This window comes from Rhipicephalus sanguineus, chromosome 8 (assembly GCF_013339695.2).
Source record: "Rhipicephalus sanguineus isolate Rsan-2018 chromosome 8, BIME_Rsan_1.4, whole genome shotgun sequence".
NCBI classification, from domain to species: Eukaryota; Metazoa; Arthropoda; class Arachnida; order Ixodida; family Ixodidae; genus Rhipicephalus; species Rhipicephalus sanguineus.
In genome coordinates, this window is record NC_051183.1 from 56,231,666 (window position 1) to 56,252,889 (window position 21,224).

The following is a 21,224-nucleotide window of genomic DNA, read 5'->3' on the forward strand; positions in this document are numbered from 1 at the left end:
TCAAGTGAACAGCACAAAGGCACTGCCCTATTGTTAATAATGCATTGCCGAAAATTCACCACACGACCAGCAATTGCACGTGTAAAGAGGACAAATCTTGTAATACAGATACATAAAAAATACATGAACACGTACGGTAAGTTCTCTTCCCAAGCTGTGACTCTCTTTTTGCCATCAATTCATATCAGAAAAACAAGTGTTTCAGAACCGCGTCCACGAAGCCAAAGCACAAGCTGGAGCACCTGGCAAATGATGATAAAATATGAACAACTTAGCATGGCTAGAGTTTAGAGCATACTGAATGCAGTATGGCTTGCAAGTCAAAGCAACAGCAAATGCAGTTTAAGCGCGAAGTTGAGTGTGGCACAAAAGTAGCTTCAGTACACCCGAAAATTTGTTATAAACATATCTTCGTAACACAGTGTAAATAGCAAAACCATTCTGCATTTAGTTCGTTATAACCAATAATTAGTTCTATCCATGTTCATAATATCGAGGTTTGGCTTCAACATGTGTCACCTTAAAGCAATAACCGTAATGCAATTTGGCTTAAGTAAGTCTATCAACAAGTGTCACCTTAAAGGCCAACTCTGGCGATTTTTTGGCCATGTCAAAGTAATGGTGCTTTTATGTTCCTGAGACGCTCCTGTTACGGGCCCGATAGCAGAAATACTCGGCAAATTGGAGAATAATTTTAAATAAGCAAAAAAGCGCAACACCGAAACCGAAACCCAACCGAGTGTACTGTCTACGTATGACGTAGACGTTGTTACGAACGAACCGGAAGTCGTGCAAGGCATGCCGGTCACGCCGGCGCGGAGTATGAAAACTGTGACAGCCGGGATGACCAGCGAAGCGCCGGCCAAACCAACACTGTCTGTCGCCTTGTGCACAGCAGACGCTCGCTGTATAGCGGCCTAAGCGCCGAAGTTAGCGGTGCCCTCGGCTGCGTAACTTCCGCCGCCTTGCCAACACTGACGTCACAGACGCAATGTTGCCAATAATTGTGGGAAGCCAGGAGGGCGTTTGCAGACAATCTTTAAAATTCATTTGCAAACAATCTGCACATGTCTCAAGCCTGTAATTTGGAATAAATGACGGAAACGTGCAAATGAACGTACCCAGCGAATTTCACTGAGATCCATCGACCTCGAAAAATCGCCGGAGTTGGCCTTTAAAGGGCCCCTGAACCACCTCCAGTATTTTTTCAAACATTTCAAGCAAACACGCGCACTGTGCACATAATGCCGTCACAATCAACGATGCCACAGGTAGCAGCACTACAAGCGCAGGGCATGCCGCAAATTCCAAGAAACAATCCCTTCTGCTCTCTGGGCCTTTTCGGCCTCCCTAGTGATGTGTGTCGTGAACATGTTGAATCTGTGATGCGGCATGCAGGCGATGCTGCAATTGGTCGAACAAGAACCTACGACTTCCAGTTAGTCTGCAAGCACCTGCCCGTGCTCCTTGCTGTTCTTCGTCGTGTTGCCAGCACTGTGCGCGCTTGCGAGTCGGCCACTGCGGCCCATAACACAACTGCCAAATCGCTAGCGTACCAGCACAGTCATGCCTAGCCGTCTGATAAGCTGCGTGGACTGAATCCGACAGTGTCTTGCGATGGCTTTCATGCATTAGTGTGCGGTGCTTGGCTGCAAAAGTGCCAACTGGAAAAACGAAAAGACGCAACACGTGTCACTGTACAGGTCCACCATGATGGCGATCCTTTGAAGGCATGCGCGCAACACAGGGTCAATATTGGCATGATTCGTTGGAGCACGGGCCGGCACGGCAACAACAGCGGTCATCCGAGAAGCACGGAGTTCACGGAGTCGCGGCAACCGGAAATGCCCGCTGTTTCGAAGAGCGCGCTAGCGATGACGGTATGCCACATGTGATTGGGAGGGGCACTCGGCGAGGAGGGCAAAGTGGCCTTGGGTGAGGAGACCAGCCGACGAGTGGAGGGTAGCGAAGGAAAGAGTGAAACAAGCGATGACAGCAGTTTCGATCATCAAACGCGTGTAACTCCACTATTACGGCACCGTTTCGAAACATTCTCACAGCTACGTGTTCGTTGTAGACTCGTGCACAACTGTCACAACACTGCTAAATTTCGACCTCTGGGTGGTTTAGCGGGCCCTTTAAAGCACACCTCCATTTGCCAGCGATCAGAGATCACCAGAAGTGCCACGCCCAAAAGTGATCAGAACAAAATGTGATGCCTACTTTACCTAGATCATGAGGGCATTAATCTTCACATCAAGAAAAGGTGGAGCTATATATCTTATACATCATACAATAGTCTGTGTCTAAAGAAAGCTTAGAAAACATCCAGGTGATTGTTAGAACAGCTGCCATAGCATACAGGGGGTACTGCATGCCAGAGGACCTATGTGTTACCTTTTACAAAATGCCAGGGACGTATGCAGTAGTTGTGCTCTTTGTACACGACTTTGGAATCACAGTTCCATAAATAGCAGTACATACAAGGACATGTTAAAACTCTTTAGAGTTAGCACACGCAGAATGTTGTCATAGAACGCTCCGTGCATAGCATCGGTTGCTCTTAGACTAGAAATGAAAAAGTTCGGCAGGTGTCACACGCCTGTAACACATGAAGGCCAGGATGCTCACTTGCAACGCAAGTTTAGACCTCTGCAAGATATAGGGGAGCTGCCGGTTGCATTTCAGTACGGTCGCGGCCAACACTCGTAGAACAGCGTTGGTCGGGACACTCTTGGCTGGAGCAACATGGGAATAGCTTGCACTTAGCTCCCGAAGATGGAAACCCTGGCTTGCAGAGCACTTGCATTGTACCTTTGTTGCAAGGCCACTTTCGATTATCATTGTGCTTAATCTGCATGGGGCTCCCAGGGCATGAAGTGAAAAAGTGAGCACGAGATGATCGTTGTTAAGCATGCCTGGCAGGTAATGTATCGCAACACTAATCAGCTCAATCTGCATAAATAAAAGAAGCTTGCTCAAAAGTGAGACTCGAAAGCCAGGCCCCATAAATCACACCCTTTTAACAGCAACCATTAGTTCCCAGTTCATTTCCTGCACATGCCTTGGGAGTGTCTTGAGCAAAGCCCGCAGCTTCTAAGATAAACTCCCACCACACCACAGATCTGAAGCTACAAGCAGACCAGAAGTGCATTACATATTGACTGACCTCATTTTACAAAATTCTTACCTTTCTTTACACAAAGCAGCTGATCTCAGAGATGGTGATGATGGCTGAGCCAATAACCGAAATAAACTCAAACCTCGATATAACGAACACGGATATAATGAAGTATCGGTTATAATGAAGTGAGCAATAGTGTTGTCATATATACAGTATTACAAATAAACGTTTATAACGAATTTTTGGATATAACGAAGCTATTTTTGAGGCAGATGTGACTGTTATAATGAGGTCTGAGTGCAATATGGGTTATTGTAAAATGCACTGTCCCAGCCTCTCGAAACACACCACCCTGCTGCAGCACTTCCTATAAACCTAGCTACATTCACTTAACAAAAGTTGAGCCTAGAATTTTCTTCCTTGAATATCATCAACTCGGAGAAACACCTGCCCTTTCCCAACTTTTACAGTAACATCAAACTTAAGTCCAACTAAGACAGCCACCCTTACGTCTTACAAAGTCATCTTCATAAACCGGTATATTACTTAGGGGAGTATAGGGAGCAGTGTGCGGTATCGGCTGAGTATACCAATACATCCTGAACTCCACTACAAAAAGCCCCGCAGCCAGAGCACCAAGGGATAACAGCAGAGCCATGGAACACAAAGGCAAGTGTTGAGTCCATTCACTCGGATTTCGTTTCCTCAGACGACACAAGTGGCATTCTGGTTACCAGTTGTCGAGAAAGTCAAATCCAGTCTTTGGAATCCCCTGAAAAGGAAGGCGAAAGAGTGGTTAGAACTGAGGCTTCGTCCTCGGTACAGGATCATGTAAAGTGTTATGACAGACTTGGAGCGCAATTAAAACTAGTGGAAAAGCCTTTCCACAGTCAAGAGTTCAGACTTTCTGGAAACGTGACTGTATGAGCTGGTTAACTGTTGGCAAAAGTGATAGCAAAGAGAGTCAGTTGGGTGCAACCCACAGCTGGTTTCTTGGGAGACAAGATGAAGAGCCAGTTGACCCTAGCTCATATTGAAAGGGGCCATGACACCTGTTTTTCTATCGTAATCATTGTTATGAGGGTTAATCCTTGTGCGTTCACAAACAAGCTGGCAAAATTTTAACGCATTTGGGCGAGCACTTAATTTATAACTGAATATTTTTATAAAGACACGAGCAGCCTCAGAGTTGGGCAGCACTGGTGCACGTGCGAGCCATGACGTAACAAACTGCTTGCTGTGCAAGTGTCTGCATTCTGTCAAATAATTTTGTTCCCTGGTCAGCTGCACGTGCAATCAAGCTATTTCAGCTTTCTTCAGCTTGGCATTGATATAAAAAGATTTTTAGCCGCTGAAACATGGTGGAAGACAATGGTGCCGTTCTTTGCAGCACATAATGTCACGCATGCCATGGTAAAATGGCGGTTGCCAGTGGTGGGCGGGGCTTATAGCCGGCGACTTCTAGGGCTTACTTTGTACTGAAATATTCTTGTACAGTGCATTTTTCATATATTTATATGTAAAACAGACTCTCCTACTTCTGTTTTTGGCTGAAAAGTGCAAATTGTTGGGTGACCGTGTCATGGCCCCTTTTAAGAGCTGTGAAGAGTTAGTTGGCTAGTTAGGTTGGGCTTTTCCGGCACAAAGGCAGCTAATGTCACACCAAGTGCATGGTGTTGGTTTATTGTTGGTAGCAGTGATGCCAAATGGGTGCAGAGTCAATTGGGTGCAGCCCATAGTGAGGTTCTTGGGAGACAGGACAAAGAACCAGTTGCTTCTAGCTCATACGGAACAGCTGTGAAGAGTTAGTTAATTGCCTAGTTAGGCTGGGCCTTTCTGGTACAAAGGCAGCTATTGTCACCTTGCACCAAATGCAAGGTGTTCGTTTACTGCTGGCAGCAGTGATGCCAAAGAGAGTCAATTGGCTGCAACTCAGTCAGGTTCTTGGGAGACAAAATGAAGAGCCAGTTGACTCTACCTCAAACTGAAGAGCTGCGATAAGTTAATTGGCTAGTTTGGTTGGGCCTTTCTGATACAAAGGCAGCTAATGTCACCTTCCTCCAAATGCAAGGTGTTCGTTTACTGCTGGCCGCAGTGATGCCAAAGAAAGTCAATTGGCTGCAACTCAAAGTCGGGTTCTTGGGAGACAAAATGAAGAGCCAGTTGACTCCACCTCAAAGTGAAGAGCTGTGATAAGTTATTTGACTAGTTAGGTTGGGCCTTTCAGGCACAAAGGCTGCCAATGCCACCTTGCAGTTGCAAATTTAGGTTAGCTGTTAGTGTAACGTGTCATGTATGTGTCCTATTAGTGCGAAGTGTGCTAAAAATGTGTATCATTAAAAAGAAATTATCTTCAAGTGACAACCTTCTTCTTTTCATTCAGCTTGTCTTTAGAACAAAAATTCCAGCCTAAAGACGGTAATGCACAACCTACTGATTAAATGACTGAGTTTAACATTCCAAAATGCCACAGACTGAATAAATGCCACAGCAAAGCGTTTCAGATTAATATTCACAAACTAGTTTAACGTTCCAAAATGCCACACATTGAATAGATATTGTAGCAAAGCATTTCAAATTAATTTTAACTACCTGGTTTAACATTACAAAATGCCAAAGACATTACAGATGTCATAGCAACGAATTTTGAATTAATTTCAAGTAACTGGTTTAACATTCCAAAATGCCACGAGCCTGAAATGCCACAGGTTAATATTGACTAAATGGAGTACAGTCCAACACACCGACAATAAATATGCTGTTGAATTGAATTCCCAACTGTAGGCATTGGTAGCAGTAATATTCACTTGTGATTTAGGAGACATTTCAGTGCTGTGCATGCTGTATTTGACGTTGGCTACTCTCAGCCAAATAGTATGTTTACCTGAATCAAGCCTCTTACATTCCAGGCACCTTCTCACATAGATCATGCAAGTTGATGCAGCATCCTACCTCCGGGCTCCTAACTGCCACGGGTTCCTTGGGAGCAACTTCACTGTCTTTTGGATCGTCCTTTGGCGGCGACGGAAGCCTCGGAGGTCGGACTGGAGTGGCCTCTGGAGGGGCCTCTTTTTCGATTGGCTTGGGCGCTGCCTCTCGCGTGGGTGACTTGACTGTGGGTATGGGGGGTGCTGGTGGCTTCACTGATGGATGCTTCCTCGGAGCTTCGGGAGGCTTCTGCATAGTGGGAAGGCAAAAGTAAATTGCGATTTCAACTACTTAATCGGGGCCAATGAATGAGTAAGAACACAGCTGCAATTATAATGAGTTCACTGGAGAAGACACCAAAAATTTTCGCAGAACCATACGAGTCAAAATGAGTGAGAAGTGAAGTAAACGAAGAAAGGGAATGTGGGGAAAAGGAGGTGCTAAGACTACTACAGCCACAGATAAAAGCGAACACCTGAGATAGTCACATAGTATCTAGGACCGTTCAATCATTCAAGTAAATCAAAAGCTTCAAGTAGCAGAAAAACATGAGTTAAGCTGTTGAACACACACACTTGACAAAGCAGGGCTAGAATACAAGGATCAAGAATGGAAGGTACTGTTTGAACAGAATAAAAAGTGATCGGGAAGCATTACTGTAGAGCGCCCCTTACATGTGCCTCCCCAAATATGTCCTAGCTCTGCGAATCTCAGCAATGAGGGCAATATGGGATCGGTTAGGCTTAATATCCCAAATTATGCCAGTGTCCCACAAGCTGGAGTCGGTGCGAATGTTGTATGCGTCATCGTCAGCACCACCACCCTGACTACACCATGTTTCTCCAGTTAACCAGGTCCTGCATTCGCTGCGGCCCAACTTTCTGTCCCCCCTTAGCGTGTTTGACTTCTCTTGGAATACAGTCTTTTGCTCTAATGACCAGTGGTTATCTTCACTTCTCAATGCACGCCCTGCCCATACTCATTTCTTCTTCCTGATTTCAACTAAGATGTCATTAATGCGTCATTGTTTCCTGACCCACTCTACTCTAGAGGTGCACTGTACTCATGGATTGAAACGCGACATCATTGTTTTTAATACGACTGCTATAAGCAATTGCTCGTGGTAACTGCGTAATGTCACTGTAAATCTGGCCGTTAGGGCAATGTTGGCTCTGATGTAAGTCAAAATTGACAGCTCAAGTCAAAATTGACACGCACTGTAAACGCTGCAAATAAAAGCATGTGCATTACTAAACCCTAAATTTTCACGTTTCAATTCGCGAGTACTGTACGTGGACATTTCGTTAAACCTAGAGTGGTGGCAGTATGTGTGTGCCTACCTTTCTTTGTACACATCTGTTCTAGTTTTGTTTTGTCAAGTATCAAGATCTTGCAATGTCAACTAATAGAACGAGAATCAGGTTCCAGCTCTACTGCGATGAAATTTCTTTATTTTTACAGCAGAGCTGTTATGCTCGAGGTTGGCTGCGTGTCGTAGATAGAAAATTATCGTCATCATGAACCTGCCCGCGCGCTCTTCATTGTCACTTTCTGCTTCGTTCCCGGAACACATGAGCTCATTTCTCTGGCGTGGGAAGCAATAACTCTGACGGGGGAGTGAAAGAGTACAGAGAGAGAGAAAGAGAAATAAAGAAATTCTTAGCGAGAGCAAGCACAGCCATGTATTACTACAGTATAGCAAGGGGTGGGAAAGAGAGAGGTGAGAGGGTAAAAGCCTAGCCAAGCCAAGACCAGCTAGATTTCCACCAGCTCTGCTGTGACTTAGCACAAGCTGCACTAATTTTGCATGTGACCAAAAACAGCTTTTTTGTCTTCACGTGAAAGCTAGCTAGTAGCCATTGTGTCCGACAGGCCATTGAAGTAAACAAAATGGGACAGGGGATGCTTTGAGCGAAATTATCAGAACCCTTCTGTCTGCACAATGTATTCTCACGTGTTCACAACAACACTGTCTAACAGCAAAGAGGGTTCAATTACGACATACAAAATGAAATGCTTTCTTCACAGGGTGCCTTTAAAGGGAAGCTGAAGTGGCTTTAGAATTCAGCAAAACTTCGTGGTTAGCGAGGATCAACATTATTGTCGACGATGTTGCAATTTTTTCAGCGGTTGTTGCAACATGAGTTTTACAATACGCGAAAGAAAAGTTTGTCTTGCTCCGCCCACTCGAGCGTGCCGAAAATGTGGGCATGGAAATGAACTATGTCATGTTCAGTTCTTTCAGTGGAACTGCGCTGCACTCCGATGGAAGGTTCCGAACCAACTACAACAGCACAAGAGCACCCCACCGGATGACATACCGAATGCTTTATTGAAGTTATGTGCGCACTCAGTATCTAAATATTTATGTCTACTTTTCAATAAATCCATAGAGCAAGGTTGCTTACCTTTGATTGGAAAAAGGCACATATTGTACCGATTCACAAATCTGGACCGCGTAACTTGGTTTCGAACTACCGTCCTGTGTCGTTAATCAGTACGGTAGGTAAGGTGATGGAACATGTACTCTTCTCAAGCATAATGAAGCATCTAAATGAAAGCTCGTTATTAAACAGCTGCCAGCATGGATTCCGTTCTGGACTTTCCTGTGTCACACAACTAACAGAGTTGACTCATGACCTGTCAAGTGCATTGGACAGAGGTGACACCATTGACTGCATATTTCTCGATTTCCAGAAGGCTTTCGATGTTGTACATCATAATGCGTTAATTGAGAAGCTGTCATGGTATTGTATTGATAGCTCTGTGATTTCATGGATTAAAAATTATTTGCAGTATAGGCGCTTAAGCGTTATAATTAATGGTGAAAAATCGGGTGAGGCTGACGTTACCTCAGGAGTGCCGCAAGGGTCGGTACTTGGCCCCTTGCTCTTCTTGATTTATGTGAACGACATCAGTGACAATATTGATTCATTGATTCCTCTGTACGCCTGTTTGCAGATGACTGCGTGTTGTATAGAGTAATTCATGACAAAAGTGATTGTGCAACTCTGCAAGGTGATATAGATTGGACTACACAGTGGTGCACAGATTGGCATACGAAACTGAACGTTAAAAAAACAGTACACATGCGTTTTTCTAAAAAAAGAACTCGGCAATTTCAGACTATTTACGGCGTTCATGGAACACAGCTATTGTCCGTATGTGAATTTAAATATTTGGGAGTGTTCTTTACTACCGACTTATTGTGGACACAACATATTGACTACGTCACTGCAAAAGCATCTCGTGTGCTCAGGTATCTCAAAAGGAATGCCAAACAATTTCCAGTCAATGCAAGGGCTCTACTTTATCTTTCCAGTGTACGATCAGTGCTTGAGTACGCCAGTAAGGTTTGGGATCCCTGGACACAAACGAACATAGACAAGCTGGAAAGAGTACAGAGTAAAGCAGTGCGGTTTGTTTTTCAAAATTATTCAAGGCAATTCAGTGTATCTGAGGCAAAAAAGTTACTTGGATGGGACAGTCTTCAAAAACGATGCTGTATTCATAAATTGAAATTGTTCCATGACATCTACCATTCAAGTATGGGAATCGACCATACGAAATATTTGCATGACCCTGATTACGTGTCTAGGAGAGTGGACCACGATTTGAAAATAAAAGAAATACATATTCTGTAGAAGTGCTATACATAAAAAGTCCTTTTTTCCCAGTACAATTACAGCCTGGAATTGACTACCATCAGATATTGCGCGGATAAGTTCAAACGGAGCGTATGTCCAGACGCTCCATGATGTTATTGTATAGGTATAACGATGTTGTGATGTACTAGTATAGTTATGATGATGTTTCTCTGTTTACGCATGTAACCTGTATTTTTGTATTATGTACTCTATGTCCCCCCCCCCCTGTAATGCCTATGAAGGCGCTGTGGGTATTTGATAAATAAATAAATAAATAAATAAATAAATAAATAAATAAATAAATATGTACCGGGGGCTCAAGTAAGTACACAGAAGTTTAAAGTTCTGCACCTGGATTACAATATCTGCCACAATGACAAACAGTCAAAGCGTCAGTCGTATCTTCAACTACAGCCTCCGTGACTAGCTCCTGCTGGTTGCAGTTACCGGAGATAATCGCGGAGGTTATGCTTGAACAGTGCTGCTGTTGCAGATGACGCGGCATATCGAGGATGACGTCACCGCGTTCACTCAGCATTTCGAGAAGCCCTGCGGTCGCTGGCGCTGTTTTGCCAAAAAATGCTGCTTGCGTTCGCTTTTGACTACTCTCACATCAGTCTTCAAATTCAGCAGAGATCAAACTCTCATTACACACGACCAAGTGGTTTTAAAAAAAAGAAGTGCTTCAACTTCCCTTTAAGCATGTTCTTAATAAATGACTATGGAGGCATTCCCACACAGTCCCTGTTCCAAAGTATAACCATTTATACATGCATAAAATGCCTAGCTGTGGTAGGAGCACTGACTTGGGGCGTGAGCATCACCGCTGGTGTATATTTGTGTTCGGTGTGCGGGGCTGAATTTGAAGTGAAGTGCGCAGCATTTTGCTGTGATGGTGATCGTTGTGCGATGCGGAAGAAGCACGGCAATGCGCGTGTTGGTGCGCGGGCTCGAGAGAAGCGCTCGAGTGAAGGGGACAGCTCGGCGAACACCAGAGACATCGGACGATCGAACACCGGCCCACGCCCCGACATCACGATCCTGCCCTGCTGGTCCGAGCATCGCCCCGGCTTCCATGTTCATGGGGTTTTACTAGGCTGGGCATCACCCCACTTGTCCCTAGCGGCTGTCGCTGGCCTTGTTCCTGGCGCTGGCCTGTCGCGGTACCTGGCGTCATTCCAGGTGCTGTTCCAGACATGGATTTCGCCGCGCCCGGATGCTCCCTGGCAATTCTCCACTGGACCGGGCCACGCCCCGGCACTGCCCTGAAGGAGTCAACGCACCCCGTCTCCTGGTGCTGAGAGAACGCGCCCTAGTCCCTGGCGCTAAGACGACACAACAACGTTCACCGCCGACTTGGCCCCTGAGCACAAGTGCGGCCTGCCTTCTGTTCGGGCTACGCAAGACGAGCGGTCGGAGCTTCTTTCTCCGACTACACCACGGCTGACACACCGAGACGTACTGCAGTGGTGTGTGAGTGTCAAAAACTTCAATGCTAGCCACAGCATAAGCACGCAATTGTACATGCGTAGGTGTTTGTGTAGTTTAGTCCGATGTCTGTCGATATGTACATAAAGGTGTTCCTCTTTGTCTCTGGGTGCTTCCTGTACACGTCTGGCTGACCTGCGTCCCACATTTGCACACACTAGCATACGTTATGCACCAATAACAAGCAAGCAGTCACTGAACTATTTTGATTACAACCTAAGGAAAAACTCAGGCCCCGCCCCGGCTCGCCCACAGAGCCATGGCACGCCTGTCCTTCACCTGCGAAAAAGTCGTGCTAGCCGGTTTCCACTGGAACCGTAAGTACTTTTTCTTTGCTAATGTAAACACTACGCATATCAAGATTTAAAGGTTCGTCGTTACTAGCTAAAACATTACGTTTGGCTGAGCAACGATGTAAGAATCCCTGACAAAATTTACCAGGACATTTACATTTCTAGAACTATCTGAAAACCGCAAGAAGTGCTCGACATAACGAAAATAAGTAAGCTATTCGAGGAGGTTTTAAGGAAAACTACTGGAGTGGAAATTATGTCTGCAAAGTGAAGCCAGGCCCCCGGCATCTTACTCCAGCAATGACAGGACGTTAGCACACAGCAAAGAAAAAGCAGCGTTACCTTCACATGCCTCATGAACTTAATATGGGTAATTTTCCTGGACAGATACTGCTCAACGAGTGTGTTAGCATCACTGGTTTCCATAAGAAGCCTCAAAGTCTGGGCAAATTTTACCAGAGATCGAATTACCAATACTCATCCAGGTGCACTACCTTTGTTGGGAACAGCGATTTCTTATTCCATATTTAGGCTAGCGTTTACATCAGCAGAACAAAAGGGCATTATCTCTGATCGGGCATCACACGAGAAGACCATGTTTTTGAGAACTCCAGGCAAATGCTGGCTTCAGATCTGCTGCTAAGACCTTGTGAAAGCTTCCACTCCAGAATTGTTTTTAAAACCTCCTTGGGGCTATCGGATGGAGCATTTATGCAAGTTCTCTGGGGGGAGGGGCAGTGATGGCTGTGAGCAGAGCTGACTTTTTTTTTTTTTCTTAATTTGTAGCAAAGCATAACAGCACGAAATGAAGCCCCTAGAATAGAGAAGAAAAATAGACACGCAGGAGATTCTGTTACCTGGCTATGTGTTGCCAGTACAGCCGGTGGCTTGGGCGGTGCCGTCTTCGGCCTGGGCGGGTCCGGAGGAGGCGCCTTGGGCGGCGTCGGTGCCCTCCGACGCCCCTTCCGTTCCACGGGAGTCGGCGGATTGGACGATCCCCGGGACGCGATGGAGCACACGGACTCCTGCGACCTCGACGGCGGAGGAGGTCTCAGTTCCTGTGCCTTGTATTCGACCGTGCTGCCACCGGCCTGAACCTTGGGATCTGCATGGATCACCCTGGGCAGGCTCCCACCGACTACGACCCTCGACTCGGGTCGGCTCTGAGCGGCCGGCGGGACTCGAGACTCCACGCCATTGCTGAACTTGACGTGCTTGAGGGCGGAGGTGTCTAGAGTGTTGCTCGAGGTGTCCGCTTTCGAGCCGGCTGCCACTCTGCCGACATTGGGCTCGGATGCGCTGCTGCTAACCAGGCAGGGCTTGAAAGTGCTGGTCTTCGCAGCGCCGACTCCGTTAACAACCTTACTTATCTCAGTGGCTGTATTAGCCGGATCTTTAGATTTAACAGGGCTTGGGGCATCGGCGGCTTGCTCGGAAGCAGGGCTGACACAGGTTTGCTGTTTGTTCATCGCTGCATTGGTGACTGAATCATCCGCGTCATCTTTCCGGTCGACCTCGTCGACTGCGTCGAAGATGCGCATGTTCAACTGGCTCTGAAAATAATCGTCGAATTGAAGACAATTTCGTAAACTTTTCGTAAACTGCATGCAACGAAACTCTTATGAAAAAAATGAAGTTCACAAAGCTGGCTTGGCGGGCTAGTTGATATTGCATGCTGGGAACATTACAGTGCACACAGACAAGGACAAAAGAGGAAAACACAACACACACCGCTATGTCAGCATGTTTTCTTCTTTTGAGATGGGAACAAAAGAAGAAAACACACAAACATAGCGCTGTGTCTTGTGTGTTTTGTTCTTTCGTTCCCGCCTCTGTGTGTTGTAAAATTTCTATGATGAAAAAAAAAAAGAAAATGGCCACGTACCTGGGTTTCCCAACTGAAAGGTGCAGAATGCTCATCTCGCCAGCACTGTAACGAGAAAAATGAATGTTACACAATGAATAACCCTAAACATCTCGAAGCCAACGCAATCGCCTGATGATTTACTTCCAACCTCGGCCAAAGACTGAGCTGCTAAAGCAAAAGAACACAGCCCAACCTACGAGAGAACATTCACAAAACTAAATCTAACACATAGTGGACACGTAATCTGGAACGGATATCCCACACTAGTCGCGCTGTATGAAACGAGAGCGGTCACGCAACAGCTTGACGGGCGCCCTCAAACTAGAGAACGCAATATCGAAATTTTATTCCGCCGTTCCGGCCTTGAGCTGCGCAAGACCGGCTGACGGAATGTAGGACTGGCCGGCTTCCATCTGGTCAATCGCCAGTAGTCAACGCTGACGTAGCACAGTTGCTGATCACTTTATTAAGCTGCCGTCAAATTACACTTTTAAGCGTCGAATACGACACCAAATAAACGATATTCTTCAGAGGTTACATGCTTCAGCGGCTAAGCTAACCACAGGAAAAAGAGACTGCAGAGCTACTGCTAATTGAGCACCAGTACACAGTCGACGGTCGCTTCGACGTAAGCAGTAGAACGCGATACATTCTGAAGCCTGCTCTCGAATGGGAAATAATACTAATAGTTGGGGTTTTACGTCCGAAAACCACGACACGATTATGAGGGACCTCATAGTGGGGGGCTCCGGAAATTTAGACTACCCGGCCAGGGGTTCTTTAAAGTGCTCCTAAAACTAAGCACACGGGCCTATAGCGTTCTTCCCCCATCGAAATGGGGCCATAGCGGCAGGGACTCGATCCCGCGACCTTCGGGTCAGCAGTCGAGCACCATAACACCACTGCGGCGGGTTTCGAATGGAAGTCTAGCAATGTAGAGCGACTTAAAACGAAGGCGCAGGTGATGAGTGGACGTTATTAACTCACCCCTGCCTTCGTAGTTCTGGCATTCGCGGCGTCTTCGTCCGAAACCATGCGGTCGCCAGTGTTGAGCCCGATGACCGGAAAGACTTCGACTTCGGCGTACTGTTTGGGGTAGTAGTTGTACTTCTCTCTGATGTCAGGGCCGACTAGCGAGTCCCAGGCGATTTCGGTCTTCTTATTCTCCGATATGCGGTCCCAGTCTTCGCCGTGAGCATTCCTGATGATTGACATGTCCTCAACGATCCTCGACGAAGCGTAGTTTAGATCGCGAAAGTAAGACTCCACCTGCTCCCGAACTTTAGACGACGCCATGGCACAAGTGTGATCGGTCGTCGCCCCCCTGCCGCTTTCGAGAAAGCTGCTGTCGTCACTTTTGCCGAGAAAAGGCACGCAGCGAGCAAACCCTTTCAGGAAAGCGAGACGTCACGGCTCTTTACGAAACGAGGTCGTCCCGAGTCAAACCAGGTTTCACGCCTTTCTCCTATTCACGGCCATGACAACAAAGTTTATGGCTAGCGTCGGATTCTCGAATGAACAATCGTTGGCTCGTTCGCGGCCGCCCAGGGTTTACGTGCTTCTCTTTGTTATGCCGCTTAATATGGCACTTTTTGCAACTAGGTGTAGCACTACCGGTGTACTGCTGTTTGCTGCATACTGAAGGAATCTGATGCTACTGATCTACCCGTTCATTTCCTGGGATACCAACGCGACTAGCGACCCTGCAGATTCATATGATATACATCTAGGCGTGATAACGTGTTCAAAATATCACCTACAAAAAGTTCGCACTGAGACTGTTTATTGAGGGCCCTCAGAGTGGCCTCAAGAGTCTGTAAAATACTAATTACTGCTTTTTCATGATTAGGGATTACAATGATAATGCCACTGATTCGATGTTTGCTTGTAATTGACAATCATTGTTTGTTCTAGGGCAAACTGGCACCCAAAGCTGGAGTCCAGGGCCAAGAGAACTCTGGTCTGGCAAAACGTGCTCCACACGAGAAGACATGGGTGGCTCCTGTCAGAGACCACGCTGTCCTCACAGAGAAGAAGGAATTCGCCAATGACAGCACTATTGAGAGCCAGAGTAGGTATTTTATTAAAATGGACACTAAAGAGAAACAATGAATCGGTTTAGATCGATAAATTGTGCTCTGAGAGCTCGATTGTCCTTAATTTCGCCATGATAGGTTTATTAACTAGAGGAGAAAATCAAGCTGAAAGTTTCATTTTTAAATTTTGCACCGAAATCTCCACGCGTGACGTCACAGATTTCAAAGTGTACTTATCGTATTTTGGTGCCATTGGCTCAACAAAATTACCCCAAACTTGGTATGTTAAGTCTACGGCCCCCTCAAAAAACAATTTACTTCATTTTTATCTATTAGGAACTACGTAGTCCCTAGTAGGCGCCGTTAAAACATGTGACGTCACAGGCAAATGGTGCGGAAACTTCAAGGTGGCGTCGCCACCCACATTTTGTTTTTGCGCATTTTCTCGCTTACTAAGCATCGCCTCGTAGCAAGCGTGGTGTGAAAGAGTACTTTACTAATATGAGAAAAATCGTTTAGCTCTTTAGTGTCCCTTTAACAATAACCATACGCTTTAGAAACGTCGAACGCAAAGAGGGACAAAAAGGGAGGGAACAACACTCTTTGTCCCTGTCATCGTTCGCACTTCCAAGATGTATATGTACCAACTAGCTCGTCTTTCAGTCTTACTTCAGCTCATACACTGACACAATTCTAAATGCACTTTGTGGCTTGCAGTGCACTGCTTGCTGTGAATGTGCTTCAGGTTTGTCTGTATGTATGTATCTGATGACTGAGATTTCTCGACAGGTAACATGAAGACTTGGCAATTATGGAATGCCTTGTGCACGTGTCTAAGGGCATATACAATGTTTGCGTGATAAAAAACACCACACACATTAGAGGTGAGAAACCTTTGAACAGGGGATGTCGCTGGAGCCAACGTTCCCACAAGCAAGCAGACTTGTCTTGGTCAAGGCAGCACCCCCTGTTCAAGGATTTTTCATGTCTTCAAGCTTCTATCTTCCCATGAACTTCTGCGATATTTGGATTACCACACACATTAGGCACTCGAGTCAATAAAGACCACCATGTACACATGCATTACGTGCCTCCGAGAAGTGGACTTGCTTTGTTAGCCTACTTACAGTGTTCTACACAAAAGGCGTGTTCACATGTAGTCCAACCTGGTTGTGCTATTTTGTTGCCTGGCATGCTAACAGGGTTGGCATTTCATTTTCCCACCCCGATTTCCACAAGGCTTGTAAATAGTAGCGTGTCTGATCTCCCACTAGGGCGGCAAGCAGTGGGGCTTCATATGAACATCGCTACAATGCCAGACACTAGCAACCGTTTGGGGAGTTATCTTCTCTAGGGTCTAGTAAGGTGACTCACAGTTGCTTCTTGTCTCAGAAAAATGACAGTTACATATTGTTTCCTATTCTTAAATTAAAGAAATGTTAATGTTCACAGCGAACTAGCATGTCTAAACAAATATTGTGTAGAAACTATTGAGCGTGAGTGTTTGTTGCACTGTGTACTATTTAGAAATTGGATGCACTGGAAGTATGCCTCCAATATACACATGCCAACGTGGATATCAGTGCTGTGGTGGCACTAATCTTTGTAGACATCTTTGTGCTGTTATACTTGTGATGGATTCGTACCAACTAGCCCAGCCAACGACACTTTTGTAGACATGTTTGATTATTGGCATGAAAGCGCTCACTATATAAATCAAAGCAGCACACAAAAAAGAAAAACAGAGGGCCAGTAATAGAAGAGCACAAACAACAGCACAAACGTTCAACAAGATTTATTTGTCACAACCATGCAATATATACCAGTTAATGACACTTAGACTCGCCCAATCAGCCATTTTAACAAAATACCAGTTAACACAAGAAATATATGAAGCTTCAGAAATGGCTAGACTAGGCAGTGTGTGTTAGAAGGCCCTCTATCGCTTGATCTGAAAAATAAGTTGAGTTCCATTCACACGTTTGTATGTGCAGATATGAGTTCACTTGTGTAGCCGATTCTGCATTCGAATGATACCAGCTGAGTAGATGAGGCTTAGTCTGAGTGAGGCTCGAGCAAAACACATTTTTTTTTTTTGTGAGTTCATAAGCAAAGGTCATCCAAAAGTGTTTTGGCACATGCTGCTACATTCTGCAATTTATGGGGCTGGCACAGTTAAACTGCAACAGGTGCATCTGTTGTACAACTACACTGATACATGCAACCATGGCCTGAGTGTGTGAGATGGAGGAATGGTATATTGCCAGGCCAACTTACATGAACAGCATTAGCAATACCAACTGCATGTTTTGCTGCAGTTGCTGATGCAAGCAACCCTGATGGCACTCACCGCCCCAGACGTGCTCAGAAGAGGGTGAACTATACCGAGTGCGACAGCAATGAGGAAGAGTCGACGAACAAGCCGTCCTGTCAGTGTGAGCCGTTATTTTTCAGAACACCCTTTCTTCCTCCATTATGGACAAAATTACATGGAATGCCAGAGTGACCTGTGGTAAATTGTCGGTGACAGATACCTCTAATGTTGTGTGCAGCTGAGGAATTTCTGTCAAATTAACACGCATCTGGCGTCGACTGTTAATAAATTTTACTGGATTAATTCATCGGTTTTTCTCTGTTATTTATTCATGCATGTGTTTTTTACTTACTCCCCATAGTAATACCTTGATCTTGAGGGCACAATAAAATAAAATAAAAAGTGTGCTAATAAAAAAAAATCGATGTTTATTAAATAATAATTTCCAAAGCTTTACACGCCAAAACCATAATCTAATTGCGAGACACACTGAAGTGGTGTATTCCAGATTAATTTTGACCCCCAGGGGTCCTTTAATGTGCACTTAAATTTAAGTACTTGGGTGTTTTTGCATTTCAGCTTCACTGAAATGTGGGCACCACAGCTAGAAATCGAACCCATGTCTTTGAGCTTAGCAGTGCAATACCTTAAATGCTAAGCTACCAGAGTGCGTAGCAAAAAGTAAACGCTGAACATTAGTTGTTAAATCTATTGCCACATAGCAGTATAATAAATATCCAAGTAGCGTATCACTTCACTAAATTAAGATGTTTAATGATTTCAAGTTCATTTACATGATGGCAATGTTCAGAAAGACAATGAGAACATATCTTTGAATTGTGTGCTTGCTTTTGAAAGAGAATCTGCATGTATGCACAGATTAGCATGCAGATTAGCATGCTAATAACGGGTTTGAATTATGCCAAGATATTCAAAATTTCGACTAGTGTCACAACACTAGAAAGAAAAAAATACAAGACGTGTCACTTCACATTGCTCTATCATTGGGTGCATTGCAGCTTTCTCAGAGAACTCTTCCAGTGAATTCCGCTACCCCAGGCAACAACGAAAAGAGGTGAACTACATGGAATGCGAAGAAGGACCGGACGACGATTACCTCTGTAAGCAATACTTTCCTGTGTTCTATTGTATACTCAATATTTATATATTACTATACGTAACTTACAATCCATATGCTGAAATGCAAACACTGAACCATACACAGAGTTATATGCTTATGCACAGATGTCATGTAAACGAAAGTGACATGAGGATTGTTAAGAGAATAATGTTGGCACGTATATGCTCTACAGACATTTACAACAGATAAATATCAAGGAAACAACTTACCACCAGTAGGGACCGAACATAGGATGGGTTCCTACTGGCATTGTTTTTTTTGTCCACTTCAATTCCTTCCCATTTATGTCATCATTACTATGCTACAGTTGAAAACTTCAAGTAATGTCCTTTATGCTTTCCTTGTTTGTTCGCTTCATTAGATTGTGTCTAACAAACAATACAAGCCCTTCATCTATTTCGCTTTCGTCAATTAAATGTCATAATTTCTAAGCTGCAATTCCCACTGTAGCATATACCTGTGGTCTCCTACATTCCCAGTTTGCGATGACTGCAACATGGACTACCCTGGAGACTGTCCCGTGCATGGGCCCCTTATACAAGTCAAGGACACTCCAGTGAGTGATGCGTGCTGATCTTGTATAAACATGTTGCCAAATACGGACACTGTGTTTGGGCATTCTTCCTCGTGATAACCTTGATGTCAAGGTGTGCTTTATGTCCTCATGTGTCCTTATGTGGAAAGAACTCCAGCTTGTTAAGCCATCATGCTTCTAAGCATGCTGCACGAATATGTTCATAGTAGAGCGCAAGGTCTTGGGTAACACTGCCTATCTGTTGCAGGTTCCCTTGGGTGACCCCCAGCGTGCCAACAAGACGGTGCCCGATGGCTTGTGTGTTCACCGGTCAACCATTAAGGGAGCCCAGTACGGTGTGTTCACCCTAAAGCGACTGTCCAAGAGGCTCTGCTTTGGACCGTATGAGGGCATCAGGGTGGGCAGCAGCGGTGCCAATGGATACACCTGGCAGGTGTGTACTACAGAAAGCCACAAGTGAACAATATGCAAAATCAGCCGCCGTGGTGGTACAGTGGTTACAGCGCTCGGTTGCTGACCCGAAGGTCATGGGCTTGGTCACATTTTCTTTGGAGGCAAGAATGCTAAGGCCCGTGTGCTCAGACTTGTAGTGGTCGAAATTTCCAGAGCCCTCCACTATGGCTTGCCTCATTCACATTGTGGTTTTTGCACATAACAACCTCAGATATTATTAACCTGCAAAGACATCTGTGCATTGATTGCGGACAGTTTACACAGCACAGTAAATTGATCAGTCACAATAAACTACTGAGATTGCTGGATAGATGAACGAGATATTTGCATACGCAGGAACAAGACCATCGCCGAATGCATGGTTTCATTCTGTTTCTTATTGAGTGATTCAGTTGACAGCTTGATCACAGCTACATATGAAATGACTCAGGCCGCTTGTGCGTGTGTTGCGTGTCGCAGATTCGCCATGGTGGCAATGTGTGCCTGGTGGATGGCCAGCCTCTGGATCGCTCCAACTGGATGCGGTACGTGAACTGTGCACCCCAGCAAAGCCAGCAGAACCTCGTGGCGTTTGTGCGCCAGGGAGCTGTCTACTATCGCACGAACCGGGTGATAAACGCCGGAGAGGAGCTGCTCGTGTGGTACGGGGATGCATTCGCCAAACAGCTCGGTCTGATTGGAAACTCGGCTGTTGCCAGGGCACAGAATAAGCAAGGTGCGAAAGATGTTGTTTGCATCTTTCCTGAACACACTAAATGGGATAACTTATGTTCTTATGTTCTTCTGTTTTAAGATGGTTGCGTAAAATCACAGTCTAAGAGGACACTGGATACAATGCTTTTATAAGCTTTCTTAGTGGCGAGACTTCAATGAATTCAGCCTGGTCGGGGAATAATGTATCGATGAAAAACCCAGAGTCAACCAAAGTAGAAATTATTTTAATTCTAAATACATGCTGGCTGCCGCACAAGAGCCTTATTCACAGAGACAGCAAGAATTGAAAGTACGTAATATACTTGTAAAGTACATGTTCAGTTTAAGAAGGAAATCATTTCATTCTTCTGGCAACCAGGTTGTCATAATCAGAGCACAATTGGCATAAGTTTGCTTTCCATGGAAATTATACCAGCTGCTGGAATTATCTCAAAAAGGAAGCCACAGTTGATGACAACGGATGTGTTTAAGCAAATATAATATTAATTATATTTTTTCAATTATTATTATATTGGCTTAAACACATCTATCGCCATCAACGGTAGCTTTCTTGTTGAGATAGTTCCAGCAGCTGGTATAAATATCATTTTTTTGACACTAAGGATGTACTAATTTTTATGTTCACTCTTTAAGATATATAAGATGTACAACCAAATCTTGTAATGTTGGCTTATGGGGTCACCA

At 45.1% G+C, this 21,224-nt stretch overlaps 2 protein-coding genes across 2 annotated transcripts; one reads left to right on the top strand and one right to left on the bottom strand.

Moving 5' to 3' along the window:
- Positions 1–2,403: 2,403 nt before the first annotated feature.
- On the bottom strand, positions 2,404–14,854 carry LOC119401950 (proteoglycan 4). Its single transcript, XM_037668980.2, has 5 exons — positions 14,335–14,854; positions 13,366–13,410; positions 12,338–13,033; positions 6,077–6,301; positions 2,404–3,896 (listed from the first exon to the last, which is right to left on the bottom strand). The coding sequence occupies exons 1-5, from the start codon at positions 14,641–14,643 to the stop codon at positions 3,855–3,857; spliced, it is 1,317 nt and encodes a 438-aa protein (XP_037524908.1). The 5' UTR covers positions 14,644–14,854; the 3' UTR covers positions 2,404–3,854.
- LOC119403238 (histone-lysine N-methyltransferase PRDM9-like) lies at positions 14,642–20,618 on the top strand. The gene is made up of 7 exons (XM_037670184.2): positions 14,642–14,650; positions 15,262–15,418; positions 17,702–17,812; positions 18,717–18,818; positions 19,318–19,394; positions 19,621–19,806; positions 20,286–20,618. The coding sequence occupies exons 1-7, from the start codon at positions 14,642–14,644 to the stop codon at positions 20,616–20,618; spliced, it is 975 nt and encodes a 324-aa protein (XP_037526112.2).
- The last annotated feature ends 606 nt before the right edge of the window (positions 20,619–21,224 follow it).